Source organism: Triturus cristatus, chromosome 1_2 (genome assembly GCF_964204655.1).
Source record: "Triturus cristatus chromosome 1_2, aTriCri1.1, whole genome shotgun sequence".
Taxonomy (NCBI): Eukaryota; Metazoa; Chordata; class Amphibia; order Caudata; family Salamandridae; genus Triturus; species Triturus cristatus.
In genome coordinates, this window is record NC_140580.1 from 543,531,868 (window position 1) to 543,550,566 (window position 18,699).

The 18,699-nt window shown below is 49.1% G+C and overlaps 1 protein-coding gene across 1 annotated transcript in view; it reads left to right on the plus strand.

Annotated features, from left to right (window-relative positions):
- MMS19 (MMS19 cytosolic iron-sulfur assembly component) overlaps positions 1 to 18,699 on the plus strand; it is a 498,998-nt gene that overhangs the window by 352,683 nt on the left and 127,616 nt on the right. Inside the window, exons 20-21 of the mRNA XM_085606380.1 lie at positions 15,021 to 15,120; positions 15,449 to 15,551. Coding sequence (XP_085462506.1) covers positions 15,021 to 15,120; positions 15,449 to 15,551 — 203 coding nt within the window. The remainder of the gene's footprint in view (positions 1 to 15,020; positions 15,121 to 15,448; positions 15,552 to 18,699) is intronic.

The following is an 18,699-nucleotide window of genomic DNA, read 5'->3' on the forward strand; positions in this document are numbered from 1 at the left end:
AAGTCTACACCCCTGTGGTGGAGAGCCTTATGCACTAGACATACTGATTTAAACATTACACTCTTTCTAACTGGTAGCCAGTGGATGGACCCCGGGCCCTTTCTAATCAAACAGGCTTTCGGCAGGCCTAGAACCAATCTACTGGCTGCATTTTGAATCATCTGCACTCTTTTTTTTAAAGAATATTGATTTGCGTTAAGTAAAGGGTATTGCAATAGTCAAAGCGAGATGTAATAGGCACTATGACCACTGCAATTCTCAACTCCTGGGGTAAGAGAGGAAGGGTCTTGATAATCCAAAAGCAGGTGCTTACTGTTTTGGTGTCCTGTATATCAAAGGTCATTGAATTATTAAACACTACCCCCAGATTTTTTGCCATGTTAATTGCACTGGGAACGTCAGGCCACCACGAGTTAGACCAGATGGAATTCTCTACTCCAAAAAAACAATTTCAGTTTTTACTCCATTCATTTTAAGCCAGTTTGCTTATATCCATCTGCTGACTGCGGCCATACAAGAGCTACATTTATTGGCCACATCATCCAAATCATCAGAGATGGAAACGATGATTTGGGTATCATCTGCATAAGAGGAGACATGAAAGCTAAAAGAGTGCACTAGCTTATCCAATGGGGCAATGTACAAACTAAAGAGCGTGAGGCTCTGCGATGAACCCTGGGAGATCTTGCATGGAAACTGAAATGGTTAATCCCTGAAATCGCCACAGCTGACCGTGAGAGTTCTATTGGTCAACAAGGACTCTAATAGTTTTAATGCAGCGTCGCGCAATTCCACCTGTCTCAGCCTTTGCACCAAAATAGATGGAGTCATGGTGTCAAAGGCTGCAAACAGGTTGAGCAAACCCAGAATTGCCCATCCCCAGAATCAGCCTGATGGCGAATGTTAATGTTAAGGGAGATTTGTTAAGCGCACTGCCACCATGAGTTTCCTGGCGCTGATAGACCACCGAGATTGTGCAGGAGGGACTTAGCGGGGGTGTAAAAAGAGCAGAGTTTTCAAGGATTTCCTAAAGGACAGAAGAGAGGGCTCAGTCTTGAGGGAGAGTGGAAGAGAATTCCACAGTTTGGGAGCCAGGTGGATGAAGCTGCGGCCGCCTAGTCTGGAGCGTTTAAAACAAGGGATGACCAGAAGCAGGAGGTTAGTGGACCTCAAAGTACGGGAGGGACAGTAGGGGGTGACCAGGGACTTCACGAAAGCCGGGGAGGGGCCAGTCCGGGCTTTAAAGACCAGGCAGCAGACCTTGAAGGCTATTCTTTCACTGATGGGCAGCCAGTGTAATTGTTGGAGTAGGGGTCTGGCCGACTGCCATCTTGGGATTTTAAAGGCAAGTCTTGCGGCCTGGTTTTGAATGATCTGTAGCCTGGATAGCAGGGATTTTGGGAGGCCATGGTACAGGGAATTGGAGAAGTCCAAACGGGACATCACCAATGCTATAATGACCTGTAGCAAGGCTTCCGGGGTCAGAAGGTGGGTGACTTTCCGTATCCTGTAAAGCTGGAACATACAGGCGGATGTTACAGCGCTCACCTGGGCCTTGAGATTGAGCTCAGAGTCAATGATGACCCCGAGACTCTTTACACAATCAGCTGGGAGAGGCGGAGGGCCGAGCTCAGAGGGCCAATACTGGGGGCCCCAGTGGGAAGCGCTCCTCCCGGGAAGGAGGAGCTCAGTTTTCCCAGGGTTGAGCTTCAGTTGGTTTTGATTCATCCAGTGTTGGATGTGTATCATGACCGCCTGGAAGTTGGTGATGGCGTCAGGGGAAGTGAGGGGAAAAATAATTTGTAGGTCGTCCGCGTAGTTGAACACGGTGACGTCCCACCTACCCAAGGAGTGAATAAGGGGTTGGAGATACAAATTAAAAAGAAGGGGGGACAAAGATGATCCTTGGGGGACGCCGCAGAGCGACGGGGCGCTGGGAGCTCTGAAAGGGCCCAGGCTGACAGCTTGGGATCTTCCCTCGAGAAAAAATCTAACCCAGGTCAGAGCGAGCCCACGGATTCCAGCTGACTCGACACGGTGGAGTAAGATGGCATGATCCACCGTGTCGAATGCTGCCGACAGATCCAGTAGGACCAGTGCCTGGGAGAGTCCTCTGTCAGCATTGCTTTTGAGGTTGTCCAGCACGGCGAGGATAACAGCCTCGGTGGAATGGGCTGGTCTAAAGCCAGCTTGATTTAGTGCTAAGAAGTTGGATTCCTCAATGAATTGCGAGAGGCAAGCAGTGACATGTGCCTCTAAGATTTTAGACAGGTAAGGTAGGAGGGAGATGGGCCGATAATTGGCGAGGACCGCAGGGTCCGCGCCAGGCTTTTTCAGCAAGGGCACCAGGATGGCCTCCTTGAACGACCTGGGGACTGTTCCAGAGCTGAGAGAGGCATTAAGTAGGGGTAAAACACTGTGCGGGAAAGTATGGCAGATCTCACGAAACACTGAAGGAGGGCAACAATCTTTGGGGGAGCCAGATTTCACTCGCGTAGCCAATTCGGCTAGGGAGTCGGAGTCAAGGGTCGGGAAGCAAGTCAAGGTAGAGGTGTTAATAGAAGAGACTACAACAGTAGCCAGAGGGGGAGAATGAGGAATGGAATTTTTAATTGCCGAAATCTTATCGATGAAGAAAGAGTTCAAGGCATTGCATGACTCGGCAGAGGGGGCCTGGTTGGGGAGTGTCCTGGCGTCTGATGTTAATTCAGCAAGAACCTTAAATATCTCTTTGGATTTGATAGGGGCAGTTAGTATTCTCTTGGAGACAAAGGCGGCCTTAGTGGTGGTAATGGCTTTTTTGTATTCTTTACGTGCAAGCACGTACGCCTCCCTGTCGGTGCTAAGGTAATTACGCCTTCACCTGCGCTCCACTTGGCGTAGCTCAAGATGTTGAGATTTCAAAGCTGAGTTAAACCATTTATGCGATTTACTGTGTCGGGAGCGAGGGAACCGGGATAGGGGGGCAAATTGGTCGCTAGCCGTCGTGAGCCAGTGGGTGATATTTGCATCCAAAGCATTGACGCCTGGGCTGTTACTAGGTGGGGGTTGGGTCTCTGCGAGAAGAGAGAGGAAGGCAGGGAGATCAAGAGCATTCCATTTCCTAGCGACCCCACCCTCCAAAGGCGGGAGTCTAACCAGTCCCTTCACAGAGATGGAGGACTCGATCAACGAGTGATCTTACCAGACACATGGGGAAATGATCGGACAGGAGAGTGATACCCCCTGCGTCCAGATGTGATCCAGGATGTGGCCCCCGGTGTGAGTGGGGGTGGTGACGTGCTGAGTCAAATTTAAGCTGAGGAGTGCCTCGAACAATTCAGTAGCATGGGGGCCGGCATCAGCCTGATTATACCAGTAATTAAAGTCGCCAAACATGGCGATACGAGCAGAGGCAGTCATCAGGGCGGCAAGCTGTTCGCTGAGAGCAGCGGGAAACAGAGGCATAGGAGTGGGAGGACGATACAGGACAATGAGAGTCAGGGCTCCAGCTTCGGAAGCTAGGCTGATGACAAGGTTCTCAACCTCAGGGAGACAAAGCGAAGAAGACGCAATGAATTTGAGATCTTTGCGTATGATTGCTGCCACGCCTCCACCACGACGGGCTGTAGGCCGGTTGGCATTCAGCATATAGTAGTTGGGTGGCAAAGTTGCCAGGATATCAGGAAGGGAGAGGTCAGACAGCCAGGTCTCGGTGAGCAGCAAGACATCGGGATTCTCGGCTGTCAGAAGAAGGAATATATCAGAGTGATGTTGAGGGAGGGAGCGTGTGTTAAGGTAAAGTATGCGGATACAGGACTCAGGCTGGGTCGGGGCAGACAGAGACTGATGTGTGAGTCGGGGTAAGGGTGTATCAGCCGAGATGCCAAGAGACACTAGGCGATCCCAAATTGTAGACGAGAGAGCACAGGGAGGGTGCTGTAGTGCTCTAAGTGTGGCAGCTGAATGAGTGATAAAAGGAGCAGCATCCCAAGGCCCTGGGCCCGTCAGGCCGCGGACGGGCGCAGACGGGCTTAACTCAGGCGCAACTCCGGCATGCCTGCGTCGTGCCCGCTGCGCTCGTCCGCTGCGCTTCCGGGGGGGGGAGGCCGTTTTGTAGGGCTGGGGGCGGGAGGGGCCGAGCGCTAGTCCGCTCGCCCCGGCTCCACTCCAGGCTCCTCACCCAAGATGACGGCCAAAGTCGGGTCCCGGACAGCGCTTCGATCGCCTGCCAGGAGACAAATCAGGGGCAAATGCACAAATGAAGCCCAAGTAAGCAAATGCGATCAACATGCACAATTAAAAGGGGGTTAGCAGACAAAGTGCGAGTGCAATATAAAATATACAGTTCCGGTTTTTAAAATAGCTTTGTGGCCTCTAAAAGTAATCACGGGGCCCGGTAGAGCCTCTGGCAACCGTGAGCGTCTATCTTGAAGTGAGTGGGAAGCGAGGGAAGCCGATTGCCTCTGCCGCCGCTGCTTCAGCTGCTGCTGCGCTCTGCTCCGCTCTGTGGCCACCCCTGTCCTCTAATACAATCCTGGAGCCAGTTGCAGTTCCACCCGCGTCCACCCACGTCCAGGGGGGCGGCAAAAACAGGGAGTCAGGGACCAAAAGCGGCAGTCAAGCAAGGGGTCAGCTATTTCAACCTCATTCCAATCATGTTCTGCTGGGCCAGTTCACCATCTCCTCTGCTGCCCGCTTCGCCACACTTGCAGTCCGCCTACATCGCCTACAGCGCACCAGTCTCCGCGCTCCGTTCTCCACTGCCCTCCACCACCTGCGGTCCTCAGCTCCGGTGTCAGATGGATCAGCGCACCGACCAGAACACCGTGGAGCACAATAGAGAAGCACTGCAGGAGTCCGGCCGCGCCCAACAACACCGGGTGTCCAGCCTGTCTGCAACTCACCATACAGGGGTGGAGCGGCAAGTCTCAGCGGCAAGTCTCAGCGAGGCCACGGGAACCGGGGGGGGCGCGAGGGGCCGCAGACAGCAGTTCCCAGGCAGAAATTCGGAGAGGCAGCGAGGCAGCGTCCTCCTTCTCCTCCTCTCACACTGGCGGGGTGAAGGAAGTGACCCGATTAGGGCCACCCGGGTCACTTGCGACCACCTCTCAGCTTACGAGAATGCCGTAAGGGGTAGTTCTCTGTGTCTCTCCTGTCCCGATTGCAGAGTGGAGACGGAAGAACTGGAGTATACATACGAACTAGCCTGCTCCAACAGGTGTGTCCCTGAATGTAGTCAGTCGCCATAATTAAGGCAGATGCTGTACTGTGATTACTTCTGAATCCATGTTGTGACGGATCTTGACATCTGTGACCATTGAAAAATGGTGCTAATTCCAGGTTAATATGTTTCTCCAGAATTTTGGAAGGGGCAGGCAGCAGAGAGATTGGGTGTTAATTTTTAATGCCTCCCGCATCTCCTTTGGGCTTTTTCTCAAGTGGAATCACAATCGCCTTCTTCCAACACTGGCAAAGATACCCAACTCCAATACCTGAGAGTAACAATTATACAAGAAATCCCCCAAAATTTCAGGGACTAGTTGCAGCACCTTAGGCGGGCAGGTGTCAACCGGTGAGCCTGACTTGGTTTGCGCTAGAAGAGCTTTAATTCTTGCTGCCGGAAGAGGGGAACACTTTTTCTAGAGATGGCATCGGCATCCGCATGGATCGTCATAATCTTTTCTCTGAAGAACTCCACTACCCTATTACAGAAATTTTAGGAGTTTCCAGAACTTATGAGATGGGAGGAGAGATAAGTGACCACTTTAAAAGGTTATTTCAGTGTGTTACTGGCCAGCCTTATTTTCTGTGAAAAATAAGAAGATTTTAGCCTCATTAATTACACCTTTGTATTCTTTCACTTTTTCCCTATGCTTATGATTCCTTTTTCAAACATATTATAGAAAGGTGCACCAACTAGCATGTTTTTAATACACAGCATGTTTTTAAAGATATTTAATAGGTTTTTCCCATAAATCCCTTGCCCATTTCAGTTACATGAGGCAACTAATAGGTGCCCTAATTGATATTTATGCTTGTATTTTGGACCATGTTTCATTTGTATTGTGGGGTGTACATAATGCTTCTGTCCATTTTCTTCTGTGTATCATCTGTGATTAAAATGTTGATCACTTAATGGCAATCCTTATGTTCTGTCCTGACTAGCTGGGGTGTATTTTGAGCTACCAGACATTTTTTTTTAACATGAAGGACTTTCCAAGAGAATTATATTTTCTAGAATATTGTTAGTACCTGGCCTAATAAAATATTGCAGATTATAGACAGTGTATTGTTTTTGTGCAGTTCCTTTCAGGTGATGTTAGTTTCTAGGATACTGCTATTTAGAGGATGAATTCATCCAAGCAGGTTTTGAAGTGCATAAGTACCTTATCATACGGTCAAATACAGTGTGTTTCTGTTTCGATGCGCACAAAGCTCCTCCAGAGAACGTTTCTATCCATCCCCTGATTATCACTAATTTAGGACCAAAAAGACATGCTGTTTTAGGGTCCTTGTCCCCCACATGTTGTTTCTAGCTGGGGAGTGGATCCTACGTTATTTTTATTATTATATATACACACACACATCTATATTATAGATCAGACACACAGATGCGTATAGACACTTACAAAATATTTCTTTAACTGCTCCCTTTTCCACAACCCATGTGGTAGGTAGTTACATATCTTGCCATGCAATATGACATGGCCTCCTTCCAGTTTTAAAATATATATTTAATACTACCTACTTTCATTGTCCCATACTGCCCCTTGAATGTATATTATCAGTCATAGAGTGCTCTTATCAGTCTATCTGATGGAGAATATTTTGAGTTTCTCTTTAAAGGCCTCTCGATTTGCTTTAAGGTGACTATTGACTGCAATCGTGAAGCATCATTCATTGTGCAAGATGCAATTTGTTTTGTAATGAAGGTTAGATTTTGGTTATCCATACAGAAGAAATTTCTTTAGGATTAATTATTTTAATATACACCTTGCAGTATTATTGGGTTTTTTCTTATGCATATTTTGATGAGACTAAGATTCTGAAATGTCAATTGGTTCTGCATTTGTCTTGGAATGGGGGAGTGATTGTCACATCTGCCTTCAGCGTTCTGGGTAGATATAAGTATACAGATGTGTTATTTCATTGAACCAAGATAGATGGACTTGAGCCTGAAATTCAGGCTGCTACGAATTATAGCGATTTAATTGTGATAAGATATGCTGTTTAGGGAATTTATTGTCCTGTCTAAGTAAAGAGTGACTGGCTCTCTAGATGGTTTGCCACTAGGTGGTTATACCATGCAGAAAGTCCAGAGATTCCCCAGAAGTGTACAGGGCTCAAAGTAAACACAAAGTGCTCGATTAGTGATAGTGTGGGCAAGCAGCTTTGGCCTAGCACAGTGCCGTAGAAGATATTTATTGCACACACATTGGCCAATAACTTACACTCGACTCAAAAAGAAGATTCACATCAATTTTATGAAAATAAGCTTTGTTACATTTTTATTTTAAGACTAAGATCTTCGCAAAAAGTTAACTACGTTGTTCAGGAAAAAATACTTTAGTCTTTAAAAAGTCAACACTTGGACGCCCAATTGCCAAACGGACTCACAGCACATCGGAGGCGCCGGCGAGAAGGGGGCGGAGCGGCGCTGCGGAGCAATGGCGGCTACACGGCACCTGCGACGCCGGGAGTGATGGGGCTGCCGGCCTGGATGTTCCGGGGACTGCTGTAAGGGCCCGAATAGCCGTCTGAAACGCCCGGACTGCACAGTATAAAGTGCGTGTACTGCCCGCACGAGCCAGGTACAGAAGCGGTGATCTGCGGGACTGCGACGGACCACGCTCTCTAAGGCGAGGGGAGCGGAAGAGTGTGATTTAAGGGCACACGCGGCTGTAGGAGCCCTGGAGTGATGGTGAGTGGCTCGATAGTGTGCCGTCCAGTGTCCGTCTTGCCCCCACGAAGTGCCAGCGCCGCCTCGGGCTCAGCACGGAGTGAAAAGGCGCCTGGTTTTGTCCCTCGAGCCGTGGTGCTGACAGCCCTCTGCGGAGCCTGGTCCCCGGCCCCACCATGAGCGGTAAAGGGAGTAGGGCGCATCAGCAAACTGGACAAATATGCATATACTAAAGACTCTCCCCCGTTGACGGAACACGCCGATTCCGCAGAGAGGGCCCCCGCTACAACCGGCCCGCCTAAAGTGTCATTAGAGGATATCATGGCCGCCCTGACTAATGTGCAAACGACGGTGGGGTCGATATCCACGGACGTGACGCTCCTCCGGGCTGACTTCCAGAAAATGTCCGCCAGAGTCACGGAGGTTGAACAGGTGACTGCTACTCTGATGAAAGACTCTAGCTTGCTGCTTCAAAAAGTGTCGCAATTAGAGGCCGAAAACAAACACATGGTTGAGAGGCTTGAGGACCAGGAAGGACGCTCCCGCCGCAACAATGTACGCATTACGGGCATTCCGGAGAGCGAGGGGAGCCCAGCCATGGATCTTTACGTGGAGAACCTCATAAAAACTGAACTGCAGCCCAGGGGACTCTCTGCCTTCTTCTCGGTGGAGCGGGCGCACAGGGTGCCCGGGGGTAGGCCTAAGATCGGAGCTCCCCCCCCCCCCCCGGCCGGTCCTGGCCTGCATTTTCAACTATCGCGATGTCATTCTGCAGACGGCCCGCATGGCTCCACCCTTGCGTATACAGAATTCACAAGTGTCCTTCTTTCCGGACTACACGGCGGCTGTGTCGGCGCGCCGGAGGAGCTTCTTGGAAGTCAAAAAGAGACTGAGGGCCCGTGAACTTTCCTATTCCATGCTATTTCCGGCCAGACTGCGAGTGGTGGCAGATGGAAAGACCTGGTTTTTCGAATCGCCGGAGGAAGCGCATGACTGGCTTGAGGGATGGCAGCAGGTGAAACAGTCAGGCCGTTCAGACAGGCGAAAACGACCACCTGGAGAGGCGACGGACCCCACTGGCCGAGATGATGCTCTGGAAGCTGTGGCCCGGCTGCAACACGAGGCTTAATCCAAAGGCGATAAACTTTGACTCCTTAATGGATGGTGCAGGGTAAGGGGGATGGCTCCTGGGTGGTGAGGTGTCTGTGCATTCCTAATGTGGCTCGGAACATTTGGATGCTCGAAATGGGGATGGCTCTGGTCTTCCTCGGACCTTCCGCTCCTTGCACACAAGTTAGGTACTGGGATACGGGGTCAAAGCACTCTGCTGAGTTGGGGTGGCGGGCAGTTTGGAGTCCGCATGGCAGGGAGGCAGGTGGGGGGTTGGGGGGAATGGGGGTACTGTTTCGGTTCTTTTCAGTACTTAAGGTTCAAATAGACAGTAATGTTTGCAATGCAGTACACACAGCCACTACAGAACGCATACTGCGCGTCGCTTGTTGCGCGCTGCTACTTCCCCTGGTTATTGAGCGGTCTAATGTCTGCTGTTTGTGAGGGGGCGCCTGTGCCGAATTCCTTCACTCCGATACCGCCACTCTCCCTGCTCACGTGGAATGTGCGTGGCTTGGGGGACAAAATTAAACGTGGCCTCGTCTTGCATAGTCTTAAGAGATGCGCTCCGGCGATTGTCCTGCTACAGGAAACTCATCTGACTAACACCACTAGTAAAGCAATGGACCGGTGGGGATACAAAATGGTAGTACATTCGGAGTTTACCTCCGGGTCTAGGGGGGTGGGCATTCTAGTGCGGAAGCAATACCCACTAATTATAAACAAACATAAAACGGACAGATCGGGGAGGTTCGCGGCGATAGCCACCCAATGGGAGGGACGCCCCCTTAACATAGTCTCCGTTTATATCCCTCCCGCAATGCACGCCACTGCGCTGCCGGCACTCAGTGAGTTTCTCCTTGACCTACCGGAAGGGGAGCTGCTCCTTGGCGGTGATTTTAATGCAGTAGTACACAAAGCACTCGATAGACACCCTCAGCGAGCGGGTGGGGCGGGACTGTCCCGCTTCTGAGGTTTTATAGAAGCCCTGGGGCTGTCGGACTTATGGCGGTTGCACCATCCAACAACAAAGCAATACACGTATCACTCGGGGGTGCATAACAGTCTCACTAGGATTGACTACTTCCTGGGCTCCGCTAATTGCCTTCGCAATATAGACAGTGTTGAGATCAGACCCAGGGGTATCTCCGACCATTCCCCGCTATTTCTGAAGTACGAATGTTACCACCTCGCACGTCGCCGTATCCCATCAATTCGTCCCGGTTATCTCCAGGTCCCAATGATACATAAGGCGCTTTCGAAGGCAACGGGCATCTTCTTTGCGGAAAATGCCCCCTCTGCTGCCTCACCGACGATCTTATGGGAGGCATACAAAACGGTCCTCCGAGATCAGGCGCTCACTACCATAGCAGCGCATAAAAGAGCGAAGCTGGCAGAGTTGCAGTCGCTCGAACAGGAGCTGCACTCGGCAAAGGCACGCCAGGCTCAGGACCCATCTCCGGAGTCAGCCGCGGTCCTGAAGGCCGCACAGACCAAGTACAGGGCGCACCTCACGGAGTACACGAAGCAACAGTTAATAGCCACGCGGCACAGGATATACGACCTGGGAGATAAGACTGGGAAGCTCCTGGCGTGGCTTGACAGGAGGGAGGGTGGAGCCAGGTGGATAGCGCAACTCAAATCTGAGGAAGGCCAGGTACTGACGGAGCCTAACGCGATAGCGCAAGCTCTCGCGCGTCATTTTCAGCTGGTCTACTCCTCCACCTCCTCCATGACAGAACAGGAGGCAGGGACATATGTGCGGGATTTGGCGATGCCCCGGCTCACCCCTGAGGCGGCGGGTGTCTTGGAGGCTGACATCACAGTAGAGGAGGTGCAAATGGCAATCATTGCGCTGCAATCGGGTAAGGCGGCGGGAACGAATGGCATACCGGTCGAGCTTTATAAGCGAACAGCCGGGACAGTTGCCCCTCATTTGCTTAATATGTTTACGGATAGTCTCCGTGTGGGCGTACTCCCGCAGGACCAGCGAACAGCCACCATCGTGGCTATACCGAAACCTGGCAAACCTGCTTCGGAGTGTAACTCCTATCGTCCTATATCGCTGCAGAATGCGGAGGCGAAGATCCTTGCGAAACTCTTGGCATCCAGACTAACACCGCATTTGCCGGACATTATACACCCAGACCAATCTGGCTTTATGCCCGGCAGGAGCACGGCCCTTAATTTGAGGCGATTACACGGCGTGTTGGCCCGAGTGGGGCAGTTGCGGGAGCCAGCGGTGCTGCTCTCGTTAAATGCGCGAATGGCATTTGACATGGTCGAATGGCCCTTCCTCTTCGCTGTATTATCGCATTTGGGCTTTGGACCCAAATTTAGTGCCTGGGTCCGGCTTCTCTACGCTAAACCAATGGCCCATGTAGCCGTTAACGGACACATGTCTAAAGACTTTCCCCTGACACGTGGCACTAGACAGGGATGCCCCCTGTCGCCTCTGCTCTTCGCCCTGGTGCTGGAGCCCTTGGCGGCTTGGATCCGCTGGGAACCCCAGATACGGGGACTTAAGTGGACAAATGACTGGGAGGACCGTATCTCCCTTTACGCGGATGACGTGCTGCTCTATCTGTCTTCCCCGAGGCGCTCAATCCTCGCACTACTTAACATTTGTGAAATCCTTTGGAGAGCGTCTGGCTATACTATCAACTGGTCAAAATCGGTGCTCTATGTGCTGTGCGGCCCTTCTCCTCGGCTCCCCGTGAACTGCCCGTTACAGACAGCAACGGGGTCGTTTAAGTATCTGGGTATCCACGTCACGGCAAACCCCGCGGACTTTCTAAAACTGAATCTGCAACCCCCACTAGACCATCTCAAGTGCGATGTGCGTCACTGGGGTACGCTGCCGCTCACGTTGCTGGGGAAAGCTGCCCTATTTAAAATGATGGCCCTGCCTCGATTCGTATATATACTGGAAAACACACCGTGTCGCATACCGCCGGATTACTTCCGCGCAATAGCGGCACAGGTGACTACCCTTCTGTGGGGTGGCAGACCACAGCGTATAGCGCAGTCCAAATTAACTCGCGGCTGGTATGACGGAGGGATAGCGCTTCCAGACATTCAGCTTTATTATTGGGCAGCGCAGCTAAAAGTAATTAACCAGTGGCTCCATGTTCCGCATACAGACCCGGCATTCAAAGCAGATAGGGACCTACTGGGAGAGCGAGGTGTGTTGACAACCCTGTACGATGGTAAACTGACTCCTGCGCTCATCGGCCCTCTTAGACAGACTGTTGCCATTTGGCATGCTGCGCAGGCCAAGTTAGGGTGGCGCGGGGTCTTGACCAAACTCACACCTCTGTGGGACACAAAACAACTTGGGAGGCTCAGAAACAGCAGGGGCACTATCGGGATCTCTACGATTGGCGACATGTGGCACAAGAATGACATTATTGCATTTGAACGTCTCCAACAGCAGTATGAGCTGGCGCCCTCCGAGTAGTTCCGATACACGCAAATCAAACACGCCTTGCTGGCACGGTTAACACCAGGTGTGGCGGTAACAGAGGCATCGCCCTTGGAGGACCGGTTATTAATGGATTATATGCCGAAAAGGGCCACATCGTTTACATACCACAAGCTGATCAACAACCTGCCAGACCCAATGGGCCCTCTCCGTGAGAAATGGTCCCGTGATGTGGGGGGAATTTGATGACCCGGAGTGGCGGGAGGCGTTGGCTTCGCCGCGGGAGGCGGGTATACCATCGAGGCTCCGGCTGGTACAGCTCCGCATCCTACACCGCTCCTATTACACCAGGCACACTCTGCACAGTATAGGCAGTGCGACACATCCGTTCTGCTTGCGCGGCTACGGGGAGGTGGGAAGCTTCTTCCATACCATATGGGAATGCCCCATACTCCAGGAGTACTGGAAGGGGGTGATGTCACAGTCGGGGGGAGTCCCGCTGGTGCCAGAACCCAGACGCTGCCTGCTGAATATATGGGAACCTAATGACCTCTCGCGCCCGGCGCAGGGCTGGGCCACGCTAGGGATAATGATAGCCAAACGCAGCATAGCTCAAAAATGGGGGACAGAGGAATTGACGAGACTCACTACATGGGGAACGGACATGGACGAGGCCATGTTTGCTGAGAGGTCGGCCTTTGTTAGACGGGGCTGCCCTCGTAAATGGAGTACAGTATGGGGGGCGTGGAATAACTACAGAGGTGGCATCTGTGACCCGTCCTCATATCCTGACGATGATGCCTCAGACTCCGACTAAAGTGGGGGGGCCCAGAGGTATGGGAGCGGGGTGGTGGATATTGAAGCTGTGCACTGTTGTGGAACTGGTATCTGCAAATTTGTCTTTATCATTGGCTACTGACTGGCTCGTCATTATGGAAAACTGCGTGTTCGATTGCTGTGTTGTACTGCTACTAATGAATAAAATAAAAACAAGTTTAAAAAAAAAAAAAAGTCAACACTTAGTGCAATTTTCAAACAGTTCAATGTTATCCCATGGACAAAAACAACAATGCGGTTTCACTGGTAAGTACCCAATTTACAGTTCCAGTCAGAGTTTAAGATTAGCAGAGGGCAAAGTTCAGGTAAACACAAAGTCTACACCAGCACTGGGGCGGCTGGTGCAGAGGTCAAATTCGGAGCTGTGCCCAATACGTTTCAGTGGAGACTGGGGATATTTGAAGCCACACTGCTTGCAGGTAAGTTGATCCATTGCAGCGATAAGTTTTGGGGGTTAGAGCAATCACAGGGGTGTCACAAAGCAGCAGCAGTGCTACACCACTAGTGGCACAGGGGCAGCCAGGTGCAGGGTGCAAATTCAGCGTCGGGCGCCCAATGCTTTTCAGTGGGGAAACTCGGATGGACAAACAGGCGGCAGACGGCGCACTGGAGGCTGCACGGAGGAAACCAGCGACCACAGAGGTAAGTTGAGGGTCAAAGGGGCACTGTTGATTCAGCTCACCAAGGCCCATGGGCTTCGGGTGCAGGGGTGTCCTTTGACGGCAGAGTCTTTCTTCTTACTGGAGCCGGTCAGGGGAGCCTCTGGATTCAGTCTTCATGTGTCGTCGTGGAGTCCAGGAGGAGTCAGCCAAAGCTGGACTTAAGGTAAAGATCGCTGGCGAACCTGTTCTGGATCAGTAATCCATCTGAACAAGGGCCGGAGGCGGCGGTGGCAGAGTGGGCAGGACTTGCGGTTTTAGAGAGCACCAGAGTCCTTTGTGTAGGTTTCCTGGGAATGGATCCGCTGTCCTCAGGAGTTCTGGTCTTTTTCAAAGAGCAGGCAGTCTTCCTCATACTAAGTCAGTAGGCTTCTTCAGGTTTCGCTGCACGCCGTCTTCTTCGTCCTTCTTCGTAGGTCGGCAGGAACTGGTTTCCAGGTCTGGGGGAGCCATCTAAATATTAAACAACCCCTTACCATGTGTCAATGTAACAGTGTTGTAATTTATTGGATATTTACACAGTTGTTGGATGTTTGGATCTGTTTGCAACTCTGGCAATCATGAAGGATCGTCTGTACTTTTCAAATCCATTTCTAAGGAAATGGACCTTGGCGTTGTGAAATTGTGAAGTGGATAGCCCATCTTGCATCTTTCCTTCTTTTCTTGCCTGCTCAGATCCATTCCTCAGAAATTGATCAAACAACAGGCTGCAGAAATTCTGTTGACTTGCACTGAGGAACTGAGATCTATCTATCGCTTTTAACGCCTTCTTGACAAAAGTCATCTGCTTTAGATGTTTTTCTTATCGCCTCAAATAGTGATTAGCCATACTCACTCACACAGGCTTTTTGAGGGGCTGAGATGACTACATCCCTTTTTTGTTGTAAACCACCTGTTTGTACAGGACTAGTTGCTGAGCATAAATGCAATATTTTCATTACAATTTCTCGTGCATTCCTTAAGAAGCTGCCTATGTGGCACATACCACTTTAAAAAAAGTTCTATGTGTGCCCCTTTGTAATTCCTAGCTCTCTCAGCACTGCCTAATAGTTTGCTATTATATGCATGTATTGTGTTTTAATGCTTTGTTTATTATGAATTCTTTCAGCAAAAGAGTCAAACTCGACAATTTGCATCCTCTTGGAAGAGAGTATTCTAACTGCAATGGGTCCAGTGATAAGTGCCACCTGCAGCCACCTAAGTCCAGAGTGAGTACGATCAGGAAGGCTCTTAGGCCTTCTTCCTACCAACCTTTTAAATGTACAATTACATGATAAGGAATTTGTGCTGAGGTTAAAGAGCCGATAAAAGATGGGGGTGGGACTTGGCTGTTGCACTGAATAGGCTCAGATGATTAATGGATACATTGGTTTTGTTTTGCTAATCAAACGAGTAATGCTGAAAACTGGGTGATGTGCCAAGGCAGCTGACTAATGAGTGAAGTATGATGCAGATCCAATGTAGCTGAGCACCAGTTGCTAGATGTAAAGTATGGTAATCTTTTACCTAATGGTGTTTTTGTTCACTTGACTTCAGTTTAGCAGCTCGAAGTGTTTTGCATATTGTGAACCTTTTCCTGGATGGAGATGTTTCCTTTCTCCCAGACAACAGCTTCCCCTGCAAATTCCAGCCTTTCCAGGTGAGCTTGGGAACTGAAATGCCGTCTGCAATGATGATTTGTGGTTTTTTTTGTATCATTGAATTAATGGGGCTTCTCTTGGGCTATGTTTCAGGTCCAGCTGCATTTGCTTTTAAAGTGTGCAATGTCAGGTTGTGTTGCTACGTTCACCTATTTCTATTTTGTACTCCATGTCTTTTTATCCTACAAATGAACATAGCATGTTTGCAGTTCTCTCCTTATCTTTCTCGTTGCAATTTCTTAAAATACTGCAACACTCCCCTTTGTCATACTGATGCCCTATGCTCTTGCAATAACCTTCCTCTTATAACTCCGGCTAATAGGAGACTGGCAACTCAAACTGCAGATTATTGAGAAACTGCACCAAATATATTTGTTTGTGATATCCACCTTATCAGTAGATTCACTCACTCAGCATGTTTTGTCGAAACCCAAGTAGATTCATTTTGTTCTTCTTTCTTACTCCTTATTTGCAGATACAGGGGTCATTCATTTATATTTTGCTAGGGATGATAACTTAATCTTTGCTGCTTGAAACTCACAACAGTCATACACATTTTACAGACGGTGGCATCAAATGGAGTAGATAGGGGAGATAAATAGGAGCATGACACATGTAGTTTGATTAATTGCACTAGTTATTACACAAAGCAAGTTTATCCCATTTGAATGAAACCTTTAGTTAGCCTTGTCCCCCGAAGTCATGGATTTACATATGCTTGTAGAACCTGTGTTACTATCACAAGTTTTTAAAAGGCTTCACACGTAGGCATAGTTTAGGCATGTCCTATACAATTAAAGATGTGAAACTGTAGAATTTTCCTCTGAAACTCCAAGCTAGAATAAATTGATATGAAGCGTAGAAAATAGGCGCCTGTTTCCTAAAGTCATTGCACTATACACATTTCTGAAATCTGCAAATGTTTATCAATAATGTGCCATCAGACCAATGCTTGTTACTATCTGACATGGAGTGCTGTACAAAATATTAATATTATGTAGAAGTTTTGAGGTTGGTGAAGCTGGACTGCTCCACCACAGCGGCATTGCTGGACCTCACAAATGGTAGCCACCTCTTTAATCTGGTCCTATATTACTCCCCAATGAATGGTGCTTAACCTGACCTTTGCATTTTATGTAGAGGGAGGAAGTATAACAATAATATTACTGGAGTTAAATATGAAATTAGGTATACGTCTGTACAGTGTTAATGTTATCTCAGGCACATCCAGCTAACTGACGGCAATAAAATATAGCAAACTGTTAAAATAAAAGCAAAAACGAAATAAATAAAGTCCAACGGATACTTCTAAACATAGGTTCTTCGCCTTTTGAATATTCCCACGCACCAGGTTTGATCCGGTTTTTTCAAACAGTTGCGGTCACCTACCTGAAAGTGAGTGCTGCAATCAAGCTTCGCAGTGGCCTCATATTTCTTTCACAAGCAGCATTTAGATGCCACCCTGACATGCTTACATCAGCTCCTGCTTTCTTGCCCCACGGTGTAGATTCAAGCTCCGCTCTTAACTTTGTTGGTTGTACCAACCACTAAAGAAAATTCTCCTGAATCTCAACAGTGCGCCAAAAAGAATGTCACCTCTGCCGCCCCCTTCCCAAGACCACAGACTCTCATCCTGTGCGGAGACTGCAGGAAGCAAATGCTGGTCATGCATCCACATAATATTTGCCTGTAATGTCTAGGTTCCAGTCATGACTAAAAGCCGTGTGGTAAATACTCCCTGAGGCATCTGAAGGAGATCAGGGAATGGGAAGAAGAACTTAAACTTGCAAATCACATATAGGAGGATGAATCACAGTCAAAATTATAGACCCACTTGTGCTCTAAGTCCAAGGGCCACACCTGTTCCAAGTTGTCTGGTAAGTCAAAATGCAAGTTTTGCCATAAGTGCAAAAAGGCCAAGTGGGACTTGTCTCCCTCGCACCACTGCCATTCAGTGGAGAAGCTGCAACATTTCAAAGGTACAGCTTTGCAGGTGTTGTCTGACTCTGAGGCTATCACCAGGCTGGTCTCAAGTTTCCTGGACGGTCGTCGAACCCTCATCAGATAGCAGCCTTCAAAGTGGCCATGCTGCCGCTTTTCAAGACAACGCCCTCTCCAACTGGAGTACTTTCAGGCCCTAAGCGGGCCATTGGGGCTTCCATTTGCCTCTCTGCCGGTGGGTGCGCCACCATTACATACTGACCTCGCTAGGTCTCCTCTCGGCTCCTTGCTACACTCTGGCTCCTCAAGCCATACCGGTGCCTACTTCAGCACGCCGCTATAGATTCAGTTGAGATGCCTATTTTCGGTCCAGAGAAGACATCGGCTCAAGCTAAACACATGTCTTACTATGAGATAACCAAAGCTCAGTCTCCAACCATGTATGATCCTCATACTCTGCCTCGACGCTAGTACTGCCGAAGTCTAGAAGCCCTCTTTGGCTTGGATTCAAAAGCAGTTAAAGGCCTTTAAAATGTTCAACATGATGACAGCAATGAGAGGGCAGACAACTTACCCCCCTTTCATTAGCCTTACACTGGACTATACCTGGATTTACAAAATGCTAGTGGTCTAGACTTCAGGGACGTCTTCCGCCTACTGAGGAAAGTGTCTCTTTTGCAGTTGTTGGCTGCAGAGTTCTATTTTTTTTTTTAAAAGGCAGCATTGGAAAAACTGACAATCGCACAATATACCTCCCTAGAAGTAGGGTCACTAATGGGAACAATATTACACAGTGCTGTTACAGACTTCACCCCTTCTACCATGAGATGCAAAGAAGTCCACTGCCTAAGCAATGAATCCTAAAATGTAGCACTAATGTCTGGAGCACACAAACATTTGAAAAAAGATAGTCATTTGTAATTCAGAGAGACAGAAAAAAACTTTTTATTTATAACTTTGGTATAATGCACTTGTTTCTGGCAATATATTAACTATTGTTGGAACTTTAACATCAGACAGAAAATATACACAATCCTCCTATATTGTCATTCATCCACAAGACATAATTGATTTAGATGAAACTGGCAAAGCCAACTCGGGTTTCATCTGAAAAGTATTCCTCTGGACTGTGAAGGCAAAAGACATGGGGATATGTATGTACTCCTATTTTCAAAATATTGTTGGTCAGTCACTCCACTGGACATA